Here is a 26,683-nt window from a genome sequence, read left to right as displayed (position 1 = left end):
ATTTTCCAGGAGAAAAAGTGATCCTTTCTTCACAGACATAAGGATATAAATGATTTTCTTCTGCAGATTTACCGAGCTCAGTTATCATTCCTCTCTCCAAAGAGGAGTAGGTTTCAGAGTGTCAGCAGTAGAAGATGGTGTGGAAGAATCAGGCCAGATGTTATGAGTGGCACAACATCAGCCAATGATGCTTTCAAGTTCCCTCAAGGGAATGAAGCAAATAACTAACATCAAGCTACTATCAATGTGAGATGAAAGCTATGAAAAACTGAAATGGGTAATAAGAAAAGAAGGGCCCAGCTGTCCAAATTCAACTCCAACCCAGCCCATATTCAGCAACCAAGGAGAAAGGTGGGCAGGTCTCAGGATGAGAGATGGTAGGACGCATCCTGGGCTCTGCCTGAGGGTGGGGGGACCGAGGTTGGCCAGCAGCGAGGCCCAGCTCAGGGCAAAGGGGAAGACAGTGTTGGGAGAGCTTCAGGACTGTCCCCACCAACTGGATGATGGTCAGAACTGGCCTTGTAGCCTCCCTAGAAATCATCAGCTTCTTCGTCACTCAGGTTAACAAACTGACTGTGTGAATATGTGATATTTTAAGAAAGCTGCTCCTCTGTGATTTTGTGGACATTTGCTCCCACTTAAGGCCTCCTTCCAGGGTCTTATAATCCTTGGGGTGACTGGCAGTTATATCTTTAAGTGTTGAATATTAAATTTATTGAACGCTCCTCTTCTTTGAATGATACAAAGCGGTGAGTTGCATTTTAATGTTCCTAAACCACCACTGGTACCCCACCTTCGTATCTCATGGCATAAATGCAGAGAACTTCATGTCCAAACAAGATCTTGGAAGTGTGAGATCATTTACTTCAATCTAATGCATATTTCTGAGGCCTTTTAAGAATTAGACACTATACTAAATATAAATATGCCTAAGGCACAGTTCCTACATTTAGGAAGGGGTCAGTTAAGACTAAAAACAAACAATTAACAACAACAACAAAAAAAAGATGGAAAAGTAAAGAATGTTGTACAGGAAAGAGGTGCAGTAAAAAGAACACAGAACCACTAACCAGGGTATCTAAATATGAATTCTGTCATTGTTAGCAGCTCATTGTGTATCTTAGCTTTCTTCTCCATAAAATGGATGCATCAGATTTATCACCATCAGCATTTTCTTTTTTACTTCCCAGGGTTATCTTGAGAACCAAATATGATCATAGATGCAAAAATAATTAATGAAATACAAAATTTGAATTGTTACTTTGTCATACTTTGCTTACATAATTCTATGCAGATAACTTGCAAGCCAATATTTTTAGTTATTTTTATTACTGTGAAATAGCAGAGTCCCAGGCTGGGGGGCTGAGAGCTGAGGCACAGTTGGTTCTCCAGAGCCTCTTTGACAATTGCATTCAGCAAGAATGTCTTATTGGAATGATACAGGCACCACTGAAAGCCTTAAGTGGGAGCAAACTGAGGCCCGATGGAAAGATATCCTTTAGCTTACCTCAAGGTAAAGCTTCCTTGAGGGGATGTCTCAGCAAACTGAGACCCTATGAAATCATATCGGTTACTATCTTTTGTCACTTGGTGTGTTGTAGGATTGCTTAATGGGAATGTACCATGTTCCTTCTTTTTTCTTTACACAAAATTAAGAAAATAAACCACAGCAATCGTGAAATCAGAGCTTTGGTGAAACACATTGCAGAAGAACCAGAAAATACGTTGCAATGGAGCCTGCTGGGTACTGCTGCAAGCTTGGGGGTGAGCGGAAGAATCAGGTCCTTATAGGTTAAAAGATAAATGTGTACAAGGGAGTTTTGCTTTGTTTTGAGTGGTGGTGAGTACAAGGCATGATAGAGTGTTAGGACATTCGTATTCCATGGGAAGATTCAAAATGTGAATATATGAAATAGGATTTGGAGCCTAACATTTTTCAAGGGATTTTGGGCAAGAAAAATAATCTCTCTAAATCTCATATCTTAATTTATAAAATACAACAATACCTACGCTTGTAGGATTGCTATGAGGATCAATGAAATACCATAAAGTAACTAGCATATTGTGTTTAATAACTAGTCACTATTATTATGATTCTTTAGATTATTTATAGGACTAGCTTACAGATAAGCTATCTTTAAAAGTGAAGGAAAGGGCTTAAAAATATAGGAACTCATTTTCCTCTTGGGTATCTATTGCAAACAGGGTAGGCACTCCATTCTGATAATGTCCTGTTCTTGCCACTGGGAGTTAGCAGGGTGTTTTCCTAATTTGAATGCAAGGACTGAGGTGGGAAATGATCAAGTGAGGTGTTTTTTGTTGTTTGTTTTTAGAAATGTCACCGTAACACTTTTGAATTGATTTGATTCTTTTTGTAGCTTCTTAAAATAAGTTTCATTCATATAGAAAGAGAAAAAAATGTCAATAATGTTTACAATGCTTATTAAGATAAAGTGTCACTAGCCCACAGGCCAGAATCTCAGCTTGCAGACCCTCAAGCTAGGAGGCAAGGCAGAGTTCTACTATATCACAGGCAATGGGTCTCTCATCAAGATGGCATGATGGAAGTTTTCTCATTTTGTAAACTTTCCGCATTAATGAAAAATGTATGCTCTTCTCATATGTTTGCTAAATAAAACCAGGGTATACATTGTTGACACAGACGATTTCATGTATGTTGCCTTACAGCTGCCAAACCATTTCTTCCCTCCATGCCTTTTCCAGGATTTCACAAGGGAGTGCCTCAGCAAAGATATGGAAAGACATCGGTAAAGCTTCCTTGAGGGGATGTCTCAGCAAACTGAGACCTGATGGAATCATATCGGTCCCTCCCCTTCAATGGATCCCCTGGGGTTGTGAGTGTATGTGTGAAGGCAAAGTACAAGCTGGAACACTTGTACTTTTGGGGAGTTTTGGGAAGACAGCCAGCAGTCTCGTAACTCACAGATCTTGAGATTAACAAGCTTTGCCTCCTGAATGGTTAACCAGTAAAAGCTATGCTTTGGCCCGATTCGGGGCTCAGTCTTTGAGACTTGAGTCCCTTGGCCTCGCTTGCACTCTACTCTTGGCTCCTGTCTTTCTTAACCCTGTGCCGCCCTTCTTGCTTCCCACAGCTCTTGTTGTGCAGGACGCGACACAAGTACTTTTGAGAGTTCTAATTTGTGCTCTCCTGCCCCCCCCCCAACCCCCAACCTGCAGGATGCGCCCATGCTCTGGTTTGGAGAATCCACTAAAAGGGCTTACAAGTTGCGCTAAGTCATGCAGGGTCAAGTAGCCAGCTCATGGCATACAGCATGGAGAATGAGCACCAACAGGAAGAATGTGCCCACGTGTATAAATAGAATTGCTGTGGGGATCAAATAAAATGTATAGCACAGTTTATAACTAATTTGCTAATAACTAGGGATCTGTTCTCAATTTCTTGGTGACCTAATCCAATCTCATGTCGCTACACAATGACAATTTCCAGATTTATATCCCCATGCTCAGGCTCTCCGCTGAACTCCAGACCTAAATATGCATTCACCTGCTGACAGGATGTCTTGGTTTTCTCCTCAAAGTTGTTTTACCCCCAGATCTGATCACCTCAGTGAATGGACATTCCATTCTTCCAGTTGTTCAGAAGAAAAAAGAAAGTCAGATTATACTTTACTCCTCTCTTTATATCACATCACATATCCAGTCAATTACCAAATCCTGTCATCCTACCTTCAAAATACATCCTCAGCTTATTTTTCACTGTTACTACCATCATCTACTGTTGCAGTAGCCTCCTAATAGATCTCCTGTCTCTGTTCTTTTTCTGGTATAGTTTATTGTCCTCAGAACAGCCAGAGTGATTCTTTTAAAACACAAGTCAATTAGTAATATTGTTTCTCTTCTTAAATATGTCTAGAATCTAAACTCTATATAATGCACCTATAAGGCCTTAAGTGATCTGTCTCCCTGCCACTTCTCCAACTTCATCTACTTCCCCCTCATTCCACCCTCTGCCCCCATTTCTCCCTGGTCACAGAAGCTTCTTCACGGATCCTCAGCACCTTTGCACTGAACTGTTCCTCCCGGATCTCTCTTTTGCTTGCTCACTTCCTGCAGATTCAGATCTCAGATCTTCACTAAGGACTCTATGTAATTCATCCCCAAACACCACTTATCTGTCACTCTCTCTATCCCCTTACTTAAAGTATTAGTCAAGTGTCAACCAGAAAACAGAAATCATGCTGAGTATTTGAAATGGGGACTTTAATGCAGGAAATTAGTTCGATGAGTGATGGAAGAGACTGAGAAGCCAGAGGGAACAATGAAGCAACCCGGAAGTTAGAAACAATAGGAAACCACTAGTCTTCCCCCCCAGGAAGGTGGGAGAAAAGCACTCAAAGCAGGAACTACAGTGGTTGTGGCAGCAGCTGGAGCACTGAAAAGGCAGCCACCACTACAGATGCTATCACAGGAGGGAGAGGGAGAGACATCCTGGCTTCTCCCTCCTGCCTTCCAGCCTCCCTCAGTGCCTCCCATCAGATGAACTAACCTCGACCGGACTAACAGTGAGGCCTGTGCTCAGCCTGCAGTGGGCAGCACCGAACACCCTGTTCTTAACAGAGGACGGAATCTGAAGGAGAACAGGCCCAGCACTGGCACAACCCACTCAATTGTTCCTCAGAGCATTTATGACATATTTACAATTGTTTATTTGTGATTTCTCTACCTTGAGTGGAATAGAGGGTTCCTGAAGGCAAAAGCTTTGCTGTTTTGTTCACTGCTGCATTTCTAGCTCCTAAAACAGTGCCTGGCACATAGTAGGCATTCAGTAAATACTTGTTGAATAAAAGACTATGCCTCAACAGACAGTGCATCTGACTTATGGAAGGAATTTAACGAATATATTGAATACATGAGATTGATTAATAATTACAATACCAAGGTAAATGTTATTTATCTGAAAAAGAACAAGATGCCATCTTAGTTGAAATCCATCTCAACAGATTTTCTAAGACTCCTGAGCAAATCACATTCAGCTGAAGAGCCTTATAATTTATGACTCATTTTCATATATGATTCCTTCAAATTCTTAGTATTGTATTTCCTGAGGGCTTTTTGACTCATTTAATTTCCATTTCATCTCCATGAATTTGTCTAGTTGAAATGCTCCCTATTTGATTTTTATTGCTTCTAAGTTTTAAAACTAGTTCAGGAAATCTGAAACTCTGAATTCAGTTTGTCAAAAACAATGACAACCTTGAAAATAAATGCTTGCACTATTTATTACTAATAAAATTGAACACTGTAATTCAGAAGTAAATGGACAGAAAATTATTAATTTATTAAATTTCAAGATTAAAACCAAACCTGGCTTTATAGAGGTTAATTAAGCAATAAACACTGCATGAAACTATAAATAGTGGTCAGACAAAAACATTTTTGTGTTCTGGAAACTTTGCACTATAAGGAAGTCTTAATGTCAATGTCGACTATCTTGTGGGTATTTTCTTGACCGCTCCTAAGAAATCATATTCTAAGTGATTCATATCACAAACAGCTGAATTTTTATTTCCCTGTGGAAATCTCAGGAAAAAAAAAGAACTTTAGATTGATAATGGTATCTGAGTAGTGAGTAAATATATACTTAACATTTATGATTTTGTGACCAATTTAAGTATGTTAAAGATATTTTTTAGCCATTGATCTTCCTTTTTAAGATTCTGTATATTTGAAGACAAACAAGGGATTGAATTCCAGCCTAAAGACATATTGTGTTTAAAATAAATTCAAGACCAAAAACCAACAACAACAGTCATTCTATTTCTTCTGGGACAAATGATTCATTCAGGTGAGAGTCAGGAGAGTTTACCCATGATGAACAATAGAAAGGTTATGATGAGTTTCTCTTAGTTCCCAGGCAAGAAGAAATTCAAATACATTCTTTCTGTGTGAATTCATTTCTGTTTCATCTCAGCTGCTCAGAATTCCAAAATAAATAACTATTGTCAACATAGTCTTGTTCATGCTTGTTTTTAAGGCTGTTTCTTTCTGTCAAGACTTGGTCACAGGTCCTTAAAAAAACCAGAAAGAACACAGTCAACTGGAACAAAGTTTGTTGTTCTAGTTAATTTGTTCCTGTAAGTGTAAGGTACCACAGAGAAAGAATTGGTTCATACTTTATTTCAATTTTGAGAAACTCTGAGATCAGCTTCTAGTTTTTCCAGTTGTTTGTACTTTTGGATACATTTCTTAACTTACCTAATTACAATAATCATGGCTTACAGTTATGGAGCAATTTCTATCCCTCAAATACTGATCCTACATGTTGTACGTGAGTTGTTTCAGACTCTGAACAGCTCTATGAGCCTGAATGTCTTACTGTTCTTATTTCACAGGTGGAGAATCTGAGACACAGAGCAGTCAGTAACTTGCACAATGTTCCACAGCTAATCAGTGGAGGAACTGGGCCAAGAGTCTAAGTATTCTGGATCCAGAGCCCGTATTCTTACCCAGCCTCTAAGCTAGCAAAAGGAAATCAAAATGTCTTCTTTATGAATCACAGTGAAAATGTATTTTGGTGCTTTTCTCTAGGAGAAAAAAATACCTACTTAAGCTTTTCCAAGAAAGGGGAGGCCCTATTGGCAGGTTTAAGAGACAACAAAACAAAGTTACTGCTTAATTGCTTAATATATATGTAAAAATAATAATCAAATAATAAATTGGGTTTGTCAGAGATGGTAAAGCAGGGAGGGAGTCAGAGAAACAGGAGGCTGGAAGCTGGGGAGAAGTGACTGGGAAGATGACTTAGGTATGCGAAAGGACATTAAGAATAAGAATGTTGGGCCGGCCCGGTGGCTCAGGCAGTTAGAGCTCCATGCTCCTAACTCCGAAGGCTGCTGGTTCGATTCCCACATGGGCCAGTGGGCTCTCAACCACAAGGTTGCCAGTTCAACTCCTCGAGTCTCGCAAGGGATGGTGGGCTCCGCCCCCTGCAACTAAGATTGAACACACCTTGAGCTGAACTGCCTCCCAGATGGCTCAGTTGGTTGGAGCATGGGCTCTCAACCACAAGGTTGCCAGTTCAATTCCTCGACTCCCACAAGGGATGGTGCGCAGCACCCCCTGCAACTAGAAATGGCAACTGGACCTGGAGCTGAGTTGCATCCTCCACAACTAAGACTGAAAGGACAACAATTGACTTGGAAAAAAGGCCTGGAAGTACACACTGTTCCCCAATAGTCCTGTTCCCCTTCCCCAATAAAATCTTAAAAAAAAAAAAAAAAAGAATAAGAATGTTTCCCCTTATGATGGTGGAAGGCCTTAGAATCCCCATAGGATTTTGGAAGTAAAGTTTATTTAAATCTCAAAAGATTATAATATCATAGGTATTTGTGCTACAGAATACCACATTCCTTTGTAGTCTCTTCCTTCACTTCTGGCCCCTGGCAACCAGCAATCTGCTTTCTATCTTTATGGTTTTGCCTTTTCTAAGTTTTCATATAAATGGAATCAAATGATATGTATCTTTTGTGTCTGGCTTCTTTCATTTACCACAACACTTCTGAGCTTCATCTATATTGTTGCATATATATATTAGTCTTTTGTTGCTTTTTATTGCTGAGTAGTTTCCTACTACCTGGATGTATCACAGTATGTTTATCCATTTACCAATTGATAGACACTTGGGTTGTTTCCAGTTTTAGCTATCACAAATAAAGCTATCATAAATGTTTATGTACAGCTATTCATGTGAGTGTATTTTCATTTTTCTTGGGTAAACATTTAGGAGTGGGGTTATTGAGTCACATGGTAAGAGTATGTTTAACTTTATAAGAAATGATCAAACTGTTTTCCAAAGAGGCTGTATTATTTTTCATTGTCACCAGCACTCTAAGAGAGTTCCAGTTATTCTATATCTTGTCAGCACTTGGTATTTTCAGTCTTTTTAATTTTAACCATCTGGTAGGTATGTTGTCATATCTTATTGTGGTTTTAATTAGCATTTTCCTAACGATAAAGGTGTTGAATCTCTTATATTGTCACTCGTATAGCAAATATTTTGACTATTTAAAAAAGTTGAGCTACTTGTAATCTTATTTTTGCATTATAAGCATTTTTTATATATTCAGGATACAAGTCCTTTATCACACACACACACACACACACACACACACACACACACACACACACACATATGAAAAATATTGTCTTCTATTGTGTGGCTTGACTTTTCATTCTTTTAATCTTGTTTTCTGAAGAGCAAAATTTGTAAGTATTGATGAAGTTTAATTTGTCAATTTTTTCTTTTATGGTTCACGTTTTTATGTTCTACCTAAAAATCTTTATGTAATCCAAGGTCACAAATTTTTTAAAAACATTTTCTTTTAGAAGTTTCATATTTTTAATTTTTCTATTAGAGGTCTAGGCCCATTTTTAGTTAATTTTTGTGAGTTATGTGGGGTAAGGTTGAGAAATTTTTTTTTTAAATGTGTGTGGATATTTGATTATTCCAGCACTATTTTTTGCAAAGACAAACATGCTATCTACTACATGCTAGGTATTAAACTGTACTTCTTAAAATTTACTTCCTGTTTCAAACATACATTAAATCTTTTCTATACCCCCGTTTTTTAGGGATTTGGCAACACTGAACTCAAGGTAAAATTTGTAAGTAGGGAGGAGTAGCTGTAGGAATTCTGAGATTTTCTATGCTTATTTTCTATCAGTTTGACATCTGCTCAGTCTATTACCTCATCAGAATCAGGTTCAACTGACAACCTCCTACCTTCTGGGTCAGAAAATTTATGAAGAGCTTTATTAAGCATTTAGCTTTGAGGGTGTAAAGGTAAAAGCCTACCATAAGAATTTAGAATTTCAGCAAATACATGGTGTAATAAAGAGAACAGGGACTTTCCACGTATAGGTTTCTGTTTAGGTGACTCTTATATCTCAAACACAGGGAGGAAATCTCTGCATTTCTAGTATGTGAGATCAGTGGTGCAAAAAGCCTTGATTTTAAACTCTCTAAGGAATGCATTGGTCTATGCTTGTATGATTGCAGGGAACACTACTTTCCTACTCCTGCTAGTTCCTTAATTGTTGGGGGATAACCTCTAGTATAACACTTCCTGCATCTCTCTAGGCTGTCACTCTTGTCTTTGGCAAGTGGAATACCTTATTTGATTGGTCAATTTGGGCGTAGAAACTGGGCATATGTAGCTCCATCTTTGTTTATTTCTCTTTGGGCTGCACTCAGCCTATATGGAGCTCACATTCTTGGAAAGGCTTGGTGATTTCCAATTCTTTCCATGATTTGTGTGTAAGTACGTCTCATTCTAGAATTTGACATTAGGAAACTTGCTTGCCCAGATACATTCACCAATATCAGCTTTATCAGCAATAAAAGTGGGAGTTTGCTTTCCCAACTGTGTGTTATTTCTCAGTGGGTTCAGAATGTGGGTATGGATGAGGGATGCAGTTTATAGGGCCTCTCCAACTTTAAAGGTCCAGGCAAAATAGAATGCTAAACATTGATTTAATAAATGTCTTCAATATTTAATTATTATAAGACACATGGCTTACTTCTTCAAGTCCACAAAGTATAAAATAGACTTAAAGTACAGTGATAGTTTTGTTTATACATAATAACTTCCTGCAAAAAGAATCAGGTACCTCAAAATAACTGTTGAATCTTTACCCAATAGATATTTATGACCAGGCCTGGCAACTTGCTATTATAGTTTTATTCTACTCTGAAGCAGAATTCAGAGTAAAAGACCTCTTTAGGTTTATTTTAGGGCTATGAATTTATTGATAGCTATAGTTTTTTTTCAGCACATGAACAATACTGAAAATAAGCAAGTTTAAATTTTTATGATAAAACATCTCCACTCCTCTTGAATTTACTTTTTCCTCGCTGGTACTAAAATCAGATGATGAGTTTAACGGTTCTTTACATCGAAACCAAGTATTGGTTTTCATCACTCGGGTAACATTCTTTGTCTTAGGATCATATTCAAATTGCTTTGATCTACAGAAGAAATAGAAGAATCCTAGAGAAAGAAAATCATGATTAGTTATCTTGCACAACTGTATAATGGTTGCATACTTTTTAATTTTATGAATATAGAATAAAATCATTGAACATTATGGAAAGAAAAGAAACTTATGTAATTATATAAATACATTTAACTTTATTACTATCACATGAGAAATATTATTTTTATTTCCCTGAGGAAGAAGCTAAGGTATAAAACATGAACTTCAAGGGGCTTACTTACTATCTTTTTAGCCAGACTGGTTTATGCCAGAGGTTCTCAAACTAGCTCTCAAAAGTGTCTCAGTGAGGGGGAGAAGAAGGCCCCCATGGGTATGGCCTCGGGCCTTACATCCTCATTTCCTTAGATGTGTTTTACTTTACCCATTTTAGGTTTTGAGGTTCTGTGTTTGATATCATTGGAATAAAAGGTTGTATACCTCAAAAACATTTTTAAACTCCTGTTTACTCCATGGTCTAGGCCATTGTCTTTAAAGATAATAGTAGGTGGACTGGTACATTTAATTGCCTGAGGTTCTTTTAAAACTGTAGATTCCTGGATCTCACCCATAATACCACTGCCTCAGAAACTCTGAAAAATTTGTAGTTTCACACACAAACCCTAATGTATATTAAAGTATATTAAACTATGTACATTATAGTTTGAGAATTATTGTTCAGTTTATGTGCTTAGTCATTTTTTACATTTAAAACTCTTCAGGGGGTATCTTTTAGGAGGTATCTTGGATCAATGAGAAGTAAAACTAATTTTGGTACTTTTTGCGTGGATTTAAAATGGTGTAACAGAGAATACAACTCAGGACTTACTGACTCAGTTTATGATGATGTCCACAGGATTAAAATTTATCATTACATGTACTCAAGAGTAGTAAAATTACATTAAAATGGAAACATTTAAGTGTCTGTGTTGTCTTCTTTTATAATCAATAAAGTGTTCTAGTATCCTAAGAGTTTAGGTCTTGATACTTACCTTTATGCTGGAAAGCAGCATCAACTCGGACACCAATTCCTGGAAAGTATTTTACCACTCTCTCTGGGTACCCTTTGTCCATACTCTGGGTCACTTCGTCATACCTGGATACATGGATTTCAAAAGTTTCCAGCGGTTCTTTGCTTTGGGGAGCTTAATTATTCTACTGCCCAGCTTGGAGCCAAGCAGTGATGTGGAGAAAAAGTAAGCCAAGTAGAGGAAAACTATTTGGATCAATAATAAAAATATATGGCAAAGATTATGTTTTGTTGAATCATTTATAGTGTCTTGAAAACAAGAACCAACAAGGGAAAAAACCACATCATTTGTCAGATTGATGTTATTCTGAGGAAATTTTAAATCAAAGTGAGGGCTCAGCTTGGAGCTTTCATAGATTTTGACTGGATATGTTTGTGTCTTTGGCAATTTGGTTGACATTGCCAGCTTTATTATTTTATCTTATCTTTGTTTTTTAAGTGAGAGAAAGATCTTTGGACTCATTAAAACAGTCTTTTGTTTGATGAATGTCATCTACCTGAAATTGCCTTCAACATAATTCATTTTAAGATTATAGGTTAGTTTTATCTTTGCCTGTGTTAAAGTGATGCTATGTGAATATTTTTCTCCAGAATAAGAGAAAGGAATCATTGTTTTGTAAACTTACCTCCAGCACCACTTGCCCACAAAGAAGTAGGTTTTTCTTGTATTGTGGTCACAAATAGCTGCATCAATTTTCTTCACATATCTTGGAAAGCCCAGCGTATAGATGGATTTGGGATAATCTGGCAAAACAGCATATCCTCTGATCATCCAGAAATTGTCATCTAGAAAGAGAGAAAGTGTTTATCTTATCATCTATTTTCTAGAGTGAGAAATAGACGTCTTAATAAGTTTGAAAATAATTAGATGCCTAGTTCCTCTCAGGTTCAATGCTTAGAGATGTAGTAATCTTATGTCTCCATTTATTCTTACCACTTTTTTAAGCTGCTTATATCATTAATATTATGCAAATAATATATACCTATAATTAATAGTATGCATACCCATGTCAGTTGGTTTCACTGTACCGATTGCTTTTCTAACTCGGACAAAAGAAACAAGTGTGTTTGGACATGTTCTCCTAAATTTTAGCATCCAAGTGTTCTCAAAGACAAGTATTCTGATAAAATTCTTATGAAAAATAGTGTTGCTAAATTAAATGTAAGATACCAGTTAAATTTGAATATCAAATAACCAATGACTAATTTCTGGTATATGTATATCCAAAATGCAATATTTACTAAAAATTATTTATACTAAAATAATTTATCTCAAATTCAAAACATCTTGTATTTTTAATTGCCAAATCTGCGACTATAGAACAAAAAAGGAATATAAAAGAGAGGTGGGATACCTTTATTTGGCAGAAAAAAGACTGTCTTTTAATTTCTGTCGTACTGTGTTTTTTAAAGCACCTGTGTAATTGGGATGGTGTTTCTTTTTACAGCCACAGAGAATCCCTGGATAGTTATTCTTTATGACAGGAACCTAAGTTCAGGCATATGGGCTGGGGATGGGGAAATCATGATGGAAAAAGTTACCTTTAAAAACCAGAATTTTATCTTTAGGGTTCTCATATGCAGCTTGAATATCAGCTGGCAGAGATGGCCAGAATGAAGAGATTAATTCAAATTCAACATCGGTGATATCACAATAGATCCTCCATAGGTGCCTGTGTTATAGAAAAAACACTTTACACATACAGCCTACACATATCTATGTCAATGACAGCATTGCAGACTGAGGCTTGTCTTTGATCTAATTGGCTGATATATTCCTCAAATAATTTACAGCACTAACACAATTTCCCTTGGCAAATGTAGGGGGGGTGTGAGTTTAGTTCTAACCTTCGGACTGCCAAGGTCAGGACGTGCCTTTGTGCTCACTCACTTGGCTACTTAGAGTAGAAAGTTATCCATGGAAATCCCATAAACAGTACTCAGTACGTACAATGGCCTCATTTTTGCCAAAGCAGCAAAACTCAAACATTCTAAACCAGCACCAAGCCTTCCAAGAACTTGCTGGTGTCAATTAGGGTTTCCAGGCGGGAATTCCTGCCCGTTCTCAGGAATTTTTTTCAATTTCCAGTTCCTGAATCCCAAGAAAAGTTGGTCGGGAAATCGGGAAAATTGGCTCCTTGAACCCAGGTGGTTGGTAGTATCCGATGTCACTTTGTGGAAATGATTCATCGTGGAGAAGAGAAACAGTTTATATCTCGGGATTCTGGAACGGGAAAGCGAAAAAAATTCCTGAGAACTGGTGGGAATTCCTACCTGGAAACCCTAGTGCCAATGTTTGCTAGAATGAAGAAATGTTATCATTGGTGTGGCAAAACATTTTCCCTTCTGGCTGTAAAGTTCTGAGTCTATGAATGAGACTTGAAAAAATCCTTATATTTTATTCCCCTTCCCATGCTGGCAACTCTTCCCTGACAAGTGGTCTCTCAGCCTCTGCTGTTAGGAGCATAAAAGTGATAGCATGTCATTATAGTGCTACATAGTTCTGAGTTGAAAGGAGTCTGATTTCAAATATTCTTTTCTTTTGCCTTTATATCTTTGTCGGATGGTATATGTCTTGATATGTTGTTCTACAAATATGGTTATGGTATACATAACTAACACACCATGCTGCAATTTAAGTCCAACAAATTATACATAGTGTGAGAAGAGATTTCCTACTATAATTAACACTTTATTGATGCAACATTAAGGAATGGTCTGCTGATACGTGTTTAACAACTGACTCTGCAGGTAAGAAAAATTCCTAATTTTTTTTTTAATCTGCTGATTTCCAGAGTGTAAACACTCCAACAATGGCCAGTTTCAAACTACCAAAGCCATGTGAACTGAAAATTTAACAATCGGATCTTGAAATGGCATATGTCAGCTCCAACACACCACTGGGATTGGTGTATTATTTAAGCTAGGAAGTCACTGAAAGTAGACTCCACTTCACCTTCTTATATAATACAATGGCAATTTTAAAATTTGCTTAAAAAACATAAAACATTCAAAAATCAATTTATCAGACAGGTAAGAGATATATGCACATAGTAAAACATTTGAACAGTATGGGCAGTTACAACATGAAAGAAAAAAAAAAAGCACACTTTCTTTTTTTTTTACAACCCCCATGATGCCTTCTTTATCCTGAAATCTCTTGAAAAGAAAAATCTCCATAGGAAGTTAAGGTATTTAAGGGAATGGGTTTACCTGCCTTTAAAGAACATTACTTCTCTGCGGAAAGTGGTGATAGCATCAAAAGTCAAAGCAGGGTCACAGGCATGGGGTACAGTGGGTCTCTTTGGCTTAGGAGGTACCTTATGCAGACTTCCTTTGACGAGAAAAGAAATACCACAGTGAATTGAGACGGCATGTGGAAATACCTACAGGAGGATCTTACCAAAGTGAATATTTTCTTCATGATAATATTTCACGAAGTGATTTTCTCAGCTTCCTTCCTGGAAAACTTCCTATTTAGTTCATGTATATTTGTATTTATCATGTTACTCACCGTAGATGGATTGGATTCCATTGATATCATCCTGAGAAAGTGGGTATTTGCTAGGATCCAGGGAGACATAATTTGGGAACATCAAAGCTGTTTGATCGTTGGAGTGAGAGAGCCCCAGTGAATGACCAAATTCATGAGCAGCCACAAGAAATAAGTTGAATCCTTAACAAAAACAAAGAAAACAGGAGTAGATGAGTTACTCAAAAGGAGAATGGTGACATCTAAGATTAGGAAGTAACTAAGGGGCAAGAAGAAATGGCTTGCCATACAGCAGATAATTCTTGTAACATACGAGGTCTGACAATTAAGTTTGTGAACTCATCCTAGAAAATGTGCCACATACCTCATTGCTGGATATCACTACAGCCACTTTTGAAGCACTCCCCTTGGGAAGCTATGCGCCAACACCAGTGCCTAGTCCACCCTTCAAAGCAGTTTTGGAACTCTTTTCTGGAAAGGCCATCAGAGCTGTCATCATATTATCCTTGATGTCCTGAATGTCATCAAAATGTCTTCCTTTCAATATTTCCTTTATCTTCAGGTAAAAAAAGAAGTCATTGGGGCGGCCGGCCCGGTGGCTCAGGCGGTTGGAACTCTGTGCTCCTAACTCTGAAGGCTGACAGTTCGATTCCCACATGGGCCAGTGGGCTCTCAACCACAAGGTTGCCAGTTCAACTCCTCGAGTCCCGCAAGGGATGGTGGGCTCTGCCCTCTGCAACTAAGGTTGAACACGGCACCTTGAGCTGAGCTGCCTCCCTGATGGCTCAGTTGGTTGGAGCACATCCTCTCAACCACAAGGTTGCCGGTTCGACTCCCGCAAGGGATGGTGGGCTGTGCCCCCTGCAACTAGCAACGGCAACTGGACCTGGAGCTGAGCTGTGCCCTCCACAACTAAGATGGAAAGAACAACAACTTGAAGCTGAACCGCACCCTCCACAACTGACATTGAAAGGACAACAACTTGACTTGGAAAAATAAAAGGCCTGGAAGTACACAGTGTTCCCCAATAAAATCCTGTTCCCCTTCCCCAATAAAATCTTAAAAAAAAAAAAAAAAAAAAAAAAAAGAAGTCATTGGGGGCCAGATCAGGTAAGTAGGGAGGGTGTTCCAATACAGTTATTTGTTTACTGGCTAAAAACTCCCTCACAGACAGTGCCTCGTATTATCGTGATACAAGAGCCATGAATTGTTGGTGAAAAGTTCAGGTCGTCTAACTTTTTCGCGCAGCCTTTTCAGCACTTCCAAATAGTAAAGTTGGTTAACTGTTTTTCCAGTTGGTACAAATTCATAATGCATAATCCCCCTGATATAAAAAAAAGTTAGAAACATTGTTGCAACAAAGTTCGCGAACTTAATTGTCAGACTTTGTATGCATATGAAAAATATTTATATGAAAAATATTTCAACACTAATAGTTGATATCAGTTACATCATGGAGAAATATAACCCAGAATAAACAAGTTGTGGGATATAGCTGTCTCAGAAATGGCTGGTATTTAAAAAATTGAAGCTGCCAGCTTTGGTGGTTGTGAGGCTGTGCTATATGTGATCATGTTCCTCCTACTTAATATTTTTCAGAGGTTCTCCATTGGCTGTAGGATAAAATTTCAAATGCCCTAACATGCTCTTCCATGATCTACTCCCTGCATTTTTTTCCAGCCTCATCTTTTATTTTCATATTGCATGAGCTAGCCATATTGAATCATTTGCATGTCTCACCTATGCCATATTTTTTGTAATCTCTGTCTTAATATCTCCATTCCTTCTGCCCAGAATATCATCTCTCCCCACCCCACTTTAGCCTAGCAATCCTACTTATTCCTCAGGAATACACTGTGGAGTCATCTCCTTCATGAGGCTTCCCTTATCCCCCCAGCTCTTATCCCGGCTGAGTTAAATGCCCCTCTCTGGGCTTCCGTAGACTCAGTGCTTGATTCTGTCATAGCACATAAGGCATTACGCATTGTCTATTTCTGTCATCAAGCTGTGCACCCTTTCAGTACAGGAACCATGTGTCAACTATCTTTTATTCTTGGTGACTGCTAAGCAGCTTATTAATGGTGGGTGCTTAATAATGGTTGCTAGGTATCAATGTGTTTATTTGGATGAAAGAATGGTTAGATGTGTCTCCTACACAAGACCATAGTAACCTGTACTTATCCATACCAGAAGTCTTACCATGCATGGTGGAATTCCTTTTTATTTCTGTCTCTACCACTAGACTGTACGGTTCTAAATACAATAGAATATTCTTGGACTTGCAACTGAGCCTATGGGTCCTAGGGAAAAGACTGGGACTTACATGATGGAAACTTGTCCAGTGATATTTGCACAAAACACACATGGAATGGCAAAGGCTTATTTTATGGTCTTTCATGCTTTTCTGCTCTGGCCCTTGCTGTTGGCCCTTGTCTGGCTGGCAGTATTACTGGGTGAGCTTTCAGACAGGATGGAACAAGTAACTCTTTGAAAAAAAAGAATTCAAGCTTAGGTCATCTAAATGAAGTCCAAACTTTTATCCTGGCCTTCAAGACCCTCTATTATCTGTATCCTACTCACTATTTTAGCCTTCTCTTCCATCATAATTTTAATACTTGAGTAGGTTAAGTTATTCTGCCTGGAACACTCTTTATTCCACTTTGCCCTCCGAGTTCCTGCTTAGGCTTCAGTTCTCAGGTTTGGCATCACTTCCTCCCCTGGCCTCTGTATTTGGGTTGGAATTTCTTTGTTGTGCTCCTATTATATTGCCATTGTTTCCTTTTCCCCTGTGTTGATCATACTGATTTGAATTGCCATTTGAGTGTGTGTCCCTAGACTGTAAAGCCCTGGAGAGCATGGCCTGTGTCTTGTACACTATTGCATACTCTGTTTCTATCATAGAACCTGGGTCACAGTAGATGTCGAGTAATAGATTGTTGAATGACTCCATTTACCAAATATTTGTAGAGCATTTCTCATGTGCTGACAATATTACAGGCCGTATCTTATTGGAGGACAAAGATCACATCTCTGCCTTCTTGGAGATGTGATTAAATAGATAAATTATACACTGGTACCTTTGTGAATATTTATTGCTGTGCCTGGAAATCACTTTAATCATCATCATAATCAATACTAATAATCATCAGCATAATCATCAATGTCGAATACTCTGAATGTTCACTATGGGCAAGTGCTTTGCAAGGTGTTTTCACCTTTAGTACAGGTGATTTGTGTCACCTTCCTGCAAGAATGGCATTCTTAGCCTTATTTTATAGATAAAGAAATGGAGAGTAAGAAAATTAACTTGCCCAGGGTCCTTCAGGTAGTAAATGGGGAAGCCCAGAGTCTGCCAAACCAGAGACTGTTGCTCTTTCCATATCACAGCACTGCCTCTGTCACATCTGTTGTTTAGTGCATACATGTGCACTAAACAACTGAAACAGGAAAAAAGTCCTGATTCAGTTCTTTAGTGTACCTGTGTGTGTGTAACGCAAATACATTCACATACAGGCTTGACACTGGCCTCCCTTTGGGAGATTCTGGGAAAATCTCTACTATATGTGCTCAAACCCCTTCACCATCACCATGCAATGACTTGTCCTGCCCGCAGGAAGCAGTGGGATGAGGAGACGACTGTTGTCTATCGCTCTTAAGCAAGTTACACTAAGACTTTTATGCCCTTTTCACAGACAGAGTTTACATAATCCAGTAACAGAGGTTATCATATATCATACATTATTGTCACATTTTATATTAAAAAATCCGTATGTGAGTGCATGAAATTGCGTTTGCTCGAGGTGTTTTTTCTGTTTTTATTAGCAAGCAGGAAGACATTTTCCCTTTTATGACACTGAGCTAAGAGTCATACAGTTGGGTGTTTCCCAGGGCCCACAATTTATACCTTGAGGGAACGTACTAAAACAGTTAGAAGACAACCCATTTGGGTACTGTTGCTTGGTAGTCCACCCAGAACTATGTGGAAGGCTCCATTTATCCCCTACCCAGCTCAAGCAAGATTTGCCAACTTGGGGCTCAGAATTCTTTAAACTTTTTCGTAATCTGCATCACACCTCCCTCTTGGCAGAAGGTTTATAGCTGTGTAGACAATAATAATTACTACTATGTATTGGATTTAATAGGAATACAAGGACAGTGAAGTCCTTGATTAATCTCTGCCTCTAGATATGAAAGTAAAGCCTGACCAAGCAAGAGAAGTCATCTTGATTTTGGCAAGCATTAGGATATTTCCTATAACTGCCTCATTGGACATATCCACCTGCCTTTAGGCCAGATCCAAAGAAGTATTGGGACATGGCTCAGCAGAAGATACACAACAAGAATAGTCCATTCAACTCCTCTGTCACTTGGATGATGGTGTCACCCTATCTCCTTCTTCCTCTTGTCTGTGATGCTCTCTTATGTGGCAATGGCAGTAACCACCCCCAGACTTCCCCTGGTGCCTCAAGTCCAGCCAGTACTGACTTATTTACCCTCCTTGATCACTAGCCCTTGGAAAAACAACTGCATCACATGTTCAATCTTAGCAATGAGGGGCCATGAACCATTTTGTGTCACCAGCTTTCAGTTTTGAAGAAACTATAAAATTGACCTACAGACTATCTGGAGTTACTTGGTCAGGAATGAATGGTGACCCGTACACCACCCATCAGCAGAGCCACCACCTCTGCTTTCCTGGAACCCTGGATACCAGATGCAAGACCCAAGATGACTGTTGTCAATGATAGAAAAAAAAAGAGTGGAGAGAACCTGAGAATCTACTGAGCTCCTTTGTTTGATTCACATAATTTTAGTGTAGTAAAGTTTTGTTTTTTTGTTTAAAAAGTAATAAAATATCTCTTATTTTAGTGTCAAGCAGGCCCTTTAGGAGAAAAAAAATCAACCCAGTTGTTCTTAAGGAGGTCAAATATAAAGATTATGTCTAATTCCTTGGCAGATGGGCAAGTGTTAGAAGAGGAAGTTCATGCTTATAAACAGACCTGTATAGGCCATGAACCCACACACCATCCTTTCATCACTAACTCAAAATTACCACCTCTCTAGAATCTTCTTCCAATTCATACCCACAGATGACTTCTACCGCTGGTACAACATATAGCATGTGCTGCCATGATGGTAGTATGTATGTCTAGACCTTATACACCACACAAGATCATTAACCTCTGAAGGGCTGGAACTTTTATAGTACAATGCTGTGGTTTGTGCAACACCTTGCATAGTTCCAGACTCATGGTGTAACTTCAGGCTTTGTGAGTGCATGAATGAATGTATGAGTAAGTGAAGATTGCTCTGATCATAACAGGATTAGCAACTTTATGAGCGTGTTGTGTGGATAAGGCTCTGAACTGTACAAGCGCAATTGTCTGAATAGATATTAAACACTTCCATCAATGTCATCTTGAAATATGGTAAATTGTGAGGAAATTGGCAAGTAAGAAGCAACTACTCGTAATTGCAAAGCTATTCTTTTTAGGGATTCTTTAGAATAATAACATTTTGTTTATAAAGAAAATTGGGCTTACCTGCTCCATCCTTGGTCCAGTTTTCATCCTCATCAAAGTGAGTATCTCCACCCAGTCCCAGACCAGGAGGAAAGGCATGGCCGAGGACTCCCAAGGGGCCATCAAAATAACGAGGACATTGACCATGGACTAAGATACAGTTGATAAGAGGAAAAAAATCAGCCTCTTCAAAGCTCCTGAGATGAAAATAGCCATAGTTTTCTCTCTGTTGAAAAACCTTACCTCGGGTCCTAAATGCAATCATGATGTCTGCAATCCCCTTGGAAATCTTAGTGAATTTTAGTGGAGTAACTTTGCTCCACACTTCTAAACCTTTTTGGATAGCTTCATCCACATCAGCTCGTGCCATATCTGGAGTGTAGTTCACAATTCTTAAAAATTAACAAAATATATCAGTTGGTGGTTGTACATGCATGTATGCACACATACTACAAAAAGAAAAGCATTTCTCTCTTATTAACCATATACTGCATTAACTTTTGCTATGGTGCTATTCGTACATTTATATAATATTTTACTGTTTAAATAAAGTACTTTCTCAATTCTCTCATCTGCCCTATTAATCAGGTAGTATTATAACACTTTAACAAATAAGGCTCAAAGAGGTTAAATGACTTCCCTAAGATCACACCCTAAGTGAGAGAGCATTAGTCTCAGGTATGTGTTTGCTGTGTATATGACTGTATTATAAATGTTCTAAAAAGAGCTGAGATTTATTTTCTCAAATGGCTTATGGAAATCAGTCTTATGCACGCGTCACATGTTAAGAGTCTCACTGAAGAGCCACAAAGAGTTAGTTTCTCAGGCAGATTTTCCTCTTGTTTATATTCCCTTTTTTGTTAAACCTATTTTTATCTCAAGCCCTAAGACTCAGTAAGATGAAAGAAGAACTATCAGAAAGACTCTTTAGGGCCAGTCATGAGGGCTCTAGAGAGCTAATCAAGGTCACTGACTCTAGCTCAGGTCACAGAAACACTTCATACTCTTTCTGCCAATGAGTCAGCTCCCTTTCAATGAGAAGCCCATGCTTCCTTTCAGGGTCCATCTGAGATTTGATAATTCTAACTCACACAAGTCTCTAACATGAATTGGTTGTGCTCTAAGGTCTCTCCCTTTTCTCTTGAGCACACTTCATCTGTACCTTCAAACATGTGCAATCAGATGGCAGTACTTCTGGTCCTGAGCTTATATGGAGGTGGCAGAGGTTAGAGGTTAGAGTAGACCTGCCACAGCCGATTTGCTGGTAAGAGCTGTGTATCATGGTAAATAACTTTTGTTGCAGTTTCTCTGTGTGCTTACATCACAAGTTAGTTGGGAGGATGAATAAATGAAATCTATGAGGTGCCATGTGCATAGGAAGTGTGCAGTAAAAGAAACTATTACTATTTTTGTTCTTTGGAGGATATGCCATGTTTTTGTTTTTGTTTTGTTTGTTCTTGTGTTTTGTTGTTGTTGTTGTTTTTTGGGGTTTTTTTTTTGGTTTAGAAGGAAATGAGTTTGCAGAAGTATTACCTGTACGTGAGGTTGTATTTCCTCCAGCCAGGGAGTGTGTAGCCATACTGACCCACATCAGGAACCCCACACCTGGGTGTTTTCATGACCTCAAGAGTGTTTGAGTCCAGTGTTCCAGTCACTGTCAATCCAAAAAATGCTTGCATTTCCCGAATTTTGCCGCCTATGAGACTGCTGTTCTTGCTTTGAACAAGATGACTCCCTTCTATTTCAAGAGAGTAGAACTGGTTGAGATACACCTGACCAAAAAGACAAAAAAAAAAAGTCACAGACTACTGGAGAGCAAATCTCCATCGCAGGATAAAACAAAATTGTCTGAAATATTTTTTGGCAGTAGGTGGGGAAAATAAGTAATGAGAAAAAGGAAGGAGTGAGGGAGGAAAGAAGAATGGAAGGAAACAAAGAGGAAAGAAAGGAATCACCCTGTTTTTTTCAGATTCCAAGAGCTGGTTGAGCTATGTGTCACTCGAATTAGCCAAACCACTCAGCCCATAAAACTCCAAACCTCCACAAAGGAGAATCAAGCTTCTTCTATGTGTCAAATTATCACATATCTTGCATAGTTTTACTGTTAATTTTATTTTGGTGTTTCTTTGAAACAAATTCTAGAAGAAATAATTGATTTTTCATTTTGTATAAATTCAATTGCTTTAACCAACTGTGGCAAATTAATTGAACTGCTTTTTAGAGGGAGTGTCCAAATCAACATGTAAGGGGCTCCAAATTATAGTTAGAGCCTCCTGGCTGGTCTTGAAATGCTTTTAGATGGATCTCCACTTCTTGCAGGGCTGGCCTCTTTCTTCTCTCACTAGTTCCTCACTTGTTACCATTGCTTAAAGTTGTGGCAAATCCTGCCTTTCCCCCCTCTGCATCCTACTTTCCACCCCTCACACAGTGCCTTAATGTCCTTAGAGATAGGAAAATGAAAAGCAGCTGCTTCTCACAAAAGAGTCTTACAGGACTCTTTTCTAGGAATTTGCTGTCTTTTTAGGTCCTAAGACAACCAACAAAATGATTTTTTTAATTTATAGTCATTAATAACATTTATTAAGCCAGTACCTGAGCCAGTTGCATGTTTTCTTCATCTTCCGTCTTTCGGTCTGTAGGATACGCAGAAGATAATGCTATAAAAAGCACAAATAGAAGTAGAAGGCTCTTCATTCCTCTCTCTCTTCAGTTGAAGCCTGGCTCTGTTTGCATAGAATTTAGAAAACAATAGTGAGACGTGGCATGAATTGGCTTGTATCATCACTTAATTAATAACAGAAAAAGGACATTTGCCATGAAGTGTGTCATGATATGCTTTTCTTTTTTTAGGTTGAATTGATTTTGCAATCATGATCTGCAGTGGTTTAGTAAACAGAGCTACTCTTCATTACTGAATAAAATATAAGATGAAGTCAGCCTCAGAGTTACTTTTGTCCTTGCAAAGTTGAAGGTTTTCCTATCCATAAATTCTTGAGAGTCTATAAAATTTTTTTTGGGGATGAAACCTTAAAATATCTTGGGAAGCATGGTATCATAAAGAGACAGTTGAATTAAAAATTGGATTGCCCTCATTAACCATGGTAAACATCAAATGTTTATGGAGTACCTACTATTTCCCTGCCACTGTAAATACAGCATGAACAAAATACCATTCTAATCTTGTTGGAGAATTTAATCATATACTGAGACTAATGCCAGACAAAATGGAGGCAAGCGGCCCATGCTCAATGAAGATTCCAGAGACTGAGAAGGGCCAGAAGATAGACAGATCACTGTTGATGGGTGTGACCTAGAGTCTTTAAGCTGGTAGGGCTTGCACTGGGTCTTGAAGAATGCACAGAGGAAGGGAGAAGGCATATGAGTGGAGGGAGGCCGTAGGAAGCAATTACAACAGCAGAAATAAGCTGTTAAAAATCTGGTCTGACCAGAGCAAATATATGCATAGACAGCCACGGGAGATGAAGGATCTAAGAAAAGGTGCAAGGAAATTGTTTTCATGCTTAAGAATGCCCTTTATTATTCTGTCATCACACTTGGTTGAGAGTATGCCTGGATATGGAATTTCAGGCTGAAATAAATTTTCCTTAGGACTTTGAAGGTTCTGTTTCATTGTTTTCTAGAATCTAGTGTTGCTATTGAGGAGCCTTTTATTTTGATTCTTGATTTTTTTATTTTTTTCTTCTGAAAAATGTTAGAAATCTCTTTACTTAGATACTCTGAAATTTCCTAGTGATGTGCCTTGATGTGGGTGGGTCTTTTTGCGTTAGCATTGGGCCTTTCCTTATGAAAACTTCAAGTCAAGGGAATTTTCTTATGTTGTTGCTTGTATAATTCTTTCCTCTTTCTCTTTCTGAAATACACATCTTGGACCTCTGGATTGAATATCTGTATTTCTAATATATCCTTTACTATTTTCTATCAACTTTATTTTCCAGTTCACTTATTGAGTTTCTTACTTTAGGGATATTTTAAATTTCTAAGATCTCTTTTTAGTTCTCTGAGTGTCTTTTTAGTTTATTTTATTTTGTACTTTTTTGCATTTTGTTAGTGTTTTGGGACGTAAAATAGGCCTTATGATTTGAGAGTGTTAAGTACAATTTCAGTTTATTTTGATATTTTCTTTTGCTCCCAGGACTGTCTTTATTTCTTCAAAGTTTCTTTTTTGGTGTCTGTTTTTCACATTAGAAGTTTTCTTTCCAAGTGTTTGGAGACTTTGTGTTGTGCAATCTGTTAAAGAATGAGAGATAAGAAAGCTAACTGGAAGCTTTGTCTATATGTGCAGGGCTATTCAATCATTCACATTTACTGCCTGGAAGTGGGGTGGGTTCCAGATGTTTCATGTGATGTATTCAATGGGGTTGAATAATAATAACCCCAAAAATAACAAATGAATAATAAAATAAAAATTTATTTCTCCCGGGGCCGGCCCGGTGGCTCAGGAGGTTAGAGCTCCGTGCTCCTATCTCCGAAGGCTGCTGGTTTGATTCCCACATGGGCCAGTGGGCTCTCAACCACAAGGTTGCCAGTTCAATTCCTCGAGTCCCACAAGGCATGGTGGGCAGCGCCCCATGCAACTAAAGATTGAACATGGCACCCTGAGCTGAGCTGTGGCTGAGCTCCCAGATGGCTCAGTTGGTTGGAGCACGTGCTCTCAACCACAAGGTTGATGGTTTGACTCCCAGCAAGGGATGGTGGGCTGTGCCCCCTGCAAATAGCAACGGCAACTGGACTTGGAGCTGAGCTGTGCCCTCCACAACTAAGACTGAATTGACAACAACTTGACTTGGAAAAAAAAAAAGTTCTGGAAGTACACACTGTTCCCCAATAAAGTCCTATTCTCCTTCCCCAATAAAATCTTTTTTAAAAAAATTATTTCTCCCTCACATGGAAGAAGTCCAGATTTGGTTTTCCAGGTCATGTATGACAATTCTACACCACCAAGGATGTAGGCAACGTCTATCTTACTGCCCCACTCTTTCTGTGCAATGGGTCAAGGTCCAGGTGGCTTCAAAAACTCTGGCCATTGTATCTTCATTACAGGCAGCAGAAAGGGGAAGGCAAAGAAAGTAAATTCCCAGACTCTTCCTAGAAGCCGACACAATATTCTGCTTTCACATTTTGGCAAGAAATTAAACAGATAGCCACATCTAGCTGTAAGAAAGGTAGCAAACTCTTTTAGCTGGATATTTTTAGCTGGAGTCACTGCTACCTCAAATGAAATTGGGGTCTTACTGCAGCAAAGAAAGGATAATCACATTAACGTAGGCAACGAGCAGCCTCTGCCACATTGAGATTTCTACAGTTTTAGTATCTATAAATTGTTGTTGTTTTTTCTTGGATTAGTCAGTTTGTCCAGAGAAGACTCCTTCAATTTTCCCTCATTTTAATCTCCCAACAACAAAGACGAAGGAGATGCCTCTGGTGGCCTTAGGCACACCTCAGTGGCAGTGGACAGGTCTGTGTAACACACCTTGCTCTGACAAAGTCCAACCTTAAGCACATACTGGGTGTCCTTCTGCTCTCTGCCCAGAGCATGGGGATGTCATAGAGCCTGACAGGTCAATGCCTTAGAGCCACCCAACGGTGAAGGGGATTGAAAGATGAATGTCCCAGCCTCCTCGTCCCTGGAGATTTGAACAATTGAATGGCGTTCTGTAGGCTTCTCAGGCGGTCCTGATGAAATTGAGCTCCAGGTGCCCACAGCAAAAATTGATAACACATACTTGTGTTGACTTTCCTTCCTTCTCTGTTTCAGTCTGTTTACTACTTCACTTTTGCTTCCTTAGACCATGTCCCGAATAAAATAAGTGCACCAAGGTCTTAGGCTTTGCTTCTGGCAAAAACCTCAAACTAAGATAAAAAGTAATCTCATTATTTAAATTCTAAGCTTAGATTCTTACATTTCTTCTACTCATATAAAATTGCAGTGTAACAGCCAGAAAATACCTGTTGTCAAGAAAAGAACCTAGAAAAAGTAATCCATAGTTTTGAATTCTGTATTCATATTTCTGTTCACTTTTTATGACTGACATATGGTGAAAAAAGAATATTAACTCAATTCTTAACTCAAAAATGTATAGATGAGGTTTGGGCCAAGAATCTGTCATAACTAGCTGGGACAAATGGCAGGTGTTCTGAGAAGATGAATCTCCCATCTTCATGCTTGTAAAAATCGACATAAGTTTTAGAAAATATGATAGTCTGAAATTGAATGTACTGTTAAAAGTGAAATACCTAGCTCTTACAGGTCATTGTGCACTTGTTACCTTGATACTATGAATTAGTTACATATCTCTCTCCCTAACACAGCACTTGTAATGTGTAAGGAACTGATTAATTCTTGTTGAATAAGTGAACAAATGATTAAAATTATAGTATATACTAGTTTCTGTTTTTTCATCTTGTAAAATAAATTAAGAGTACTGTGCTGATATATTTGAGGGAATTATTTTTGAGTATTTATAAAATATTTCACAATCTGTGAAGCTATAGGGACGGTTTCTTTCCTGCGGGCACTGTTAGGAGCTCCATCCCCCTCCTCTGATACTAATTGGAGCAGTCTTCGGTGGGCACCACAGTTAGAGGCCTTCCCGTCAAAAGAAT

General features: G+C 38.5%; 1 protein-coding gene across 1 annotated transcript; it reads right to left on the bottom strand.

Annotated features, from left to right (window-relative positions):
* Positions 1–9,604: 9,604 nt before the first annotated feature.
* Positions 9,605–22,753, bottom strand: MMP27 (matrix metallopeptidase 27). Its single transcript, XM_019712679.3, has 10 exons — positions 22,652–22,753; positions 21,593–21,831; positions 20,303–20,451; positions 20,081–20,209; positions 14,559–14,720; positions 14,258–14,378; positions 12,587–12,717; positions 11,671–11,830; positions 11,007–11,110; positions 9,605–10,031 (listed from the first exon to the last, which is right to left on the bottom strand). Exons 1-10 carry the CDS (start codon positions 22,751–22,753, stop codon positions 9,787–9,789), a joined length of 1,542 nt encoding a protein of 513 aa, XP_019568238.3. The 3' UTR covers positions 9,605–9,786.
* Between the last annotated feature and the right edge of the window lie 3,930 nt (positions 22,754–26,683).

This window comes from Rhinolophus sinicus, chromosome 14 (assembly GCF_057876585.1).
Source record: "Rhinolophus sinicus isolate RSI-liver-muscle chromosome 14, RSI-T2T, whole genome shotgun sequence".
NCBI classification, from domain to species: domain Eukaryota; kingdom Metazoa; phylum Chordata; class Mammalia; order Chiroptera; family Rhinolophidae; genus Rhinolophus; species Rhinolophus sinicus.
Note: the sequence above shows the minus strand (reverse complement) of the source record. Positions and strands in the feature narration are given on the sequence as shown.

What these genes read in the sequence shown, in the direction of transcription:
- MMP27 (XM_019712679.3), bottom strand. Translation starts at nt 22,753, where the DNA reads ATGAAGAGCCTTCTACTTCTATTTGTGCTTTTTATAGCATTATCTTCT. An exon ending in GTGGGCAAGTGGTGCTGGAG is followed by an intron (nt 11,111 to 11,670) that starts GTAAGTTTACAA and finishes CCATGTATCCAG; the next exon opens with GTATGACGAAGTGACCCAGA. An exon ending in TGCTGCTTTCCAGCATAAAG is followed by an intron (nt 10,032 to 11,006) that starts GTAAGTATCAAG and finishes TTCTTTCTCTAG; the next exon opens with GATTCTTCTATTTCTTCTGT.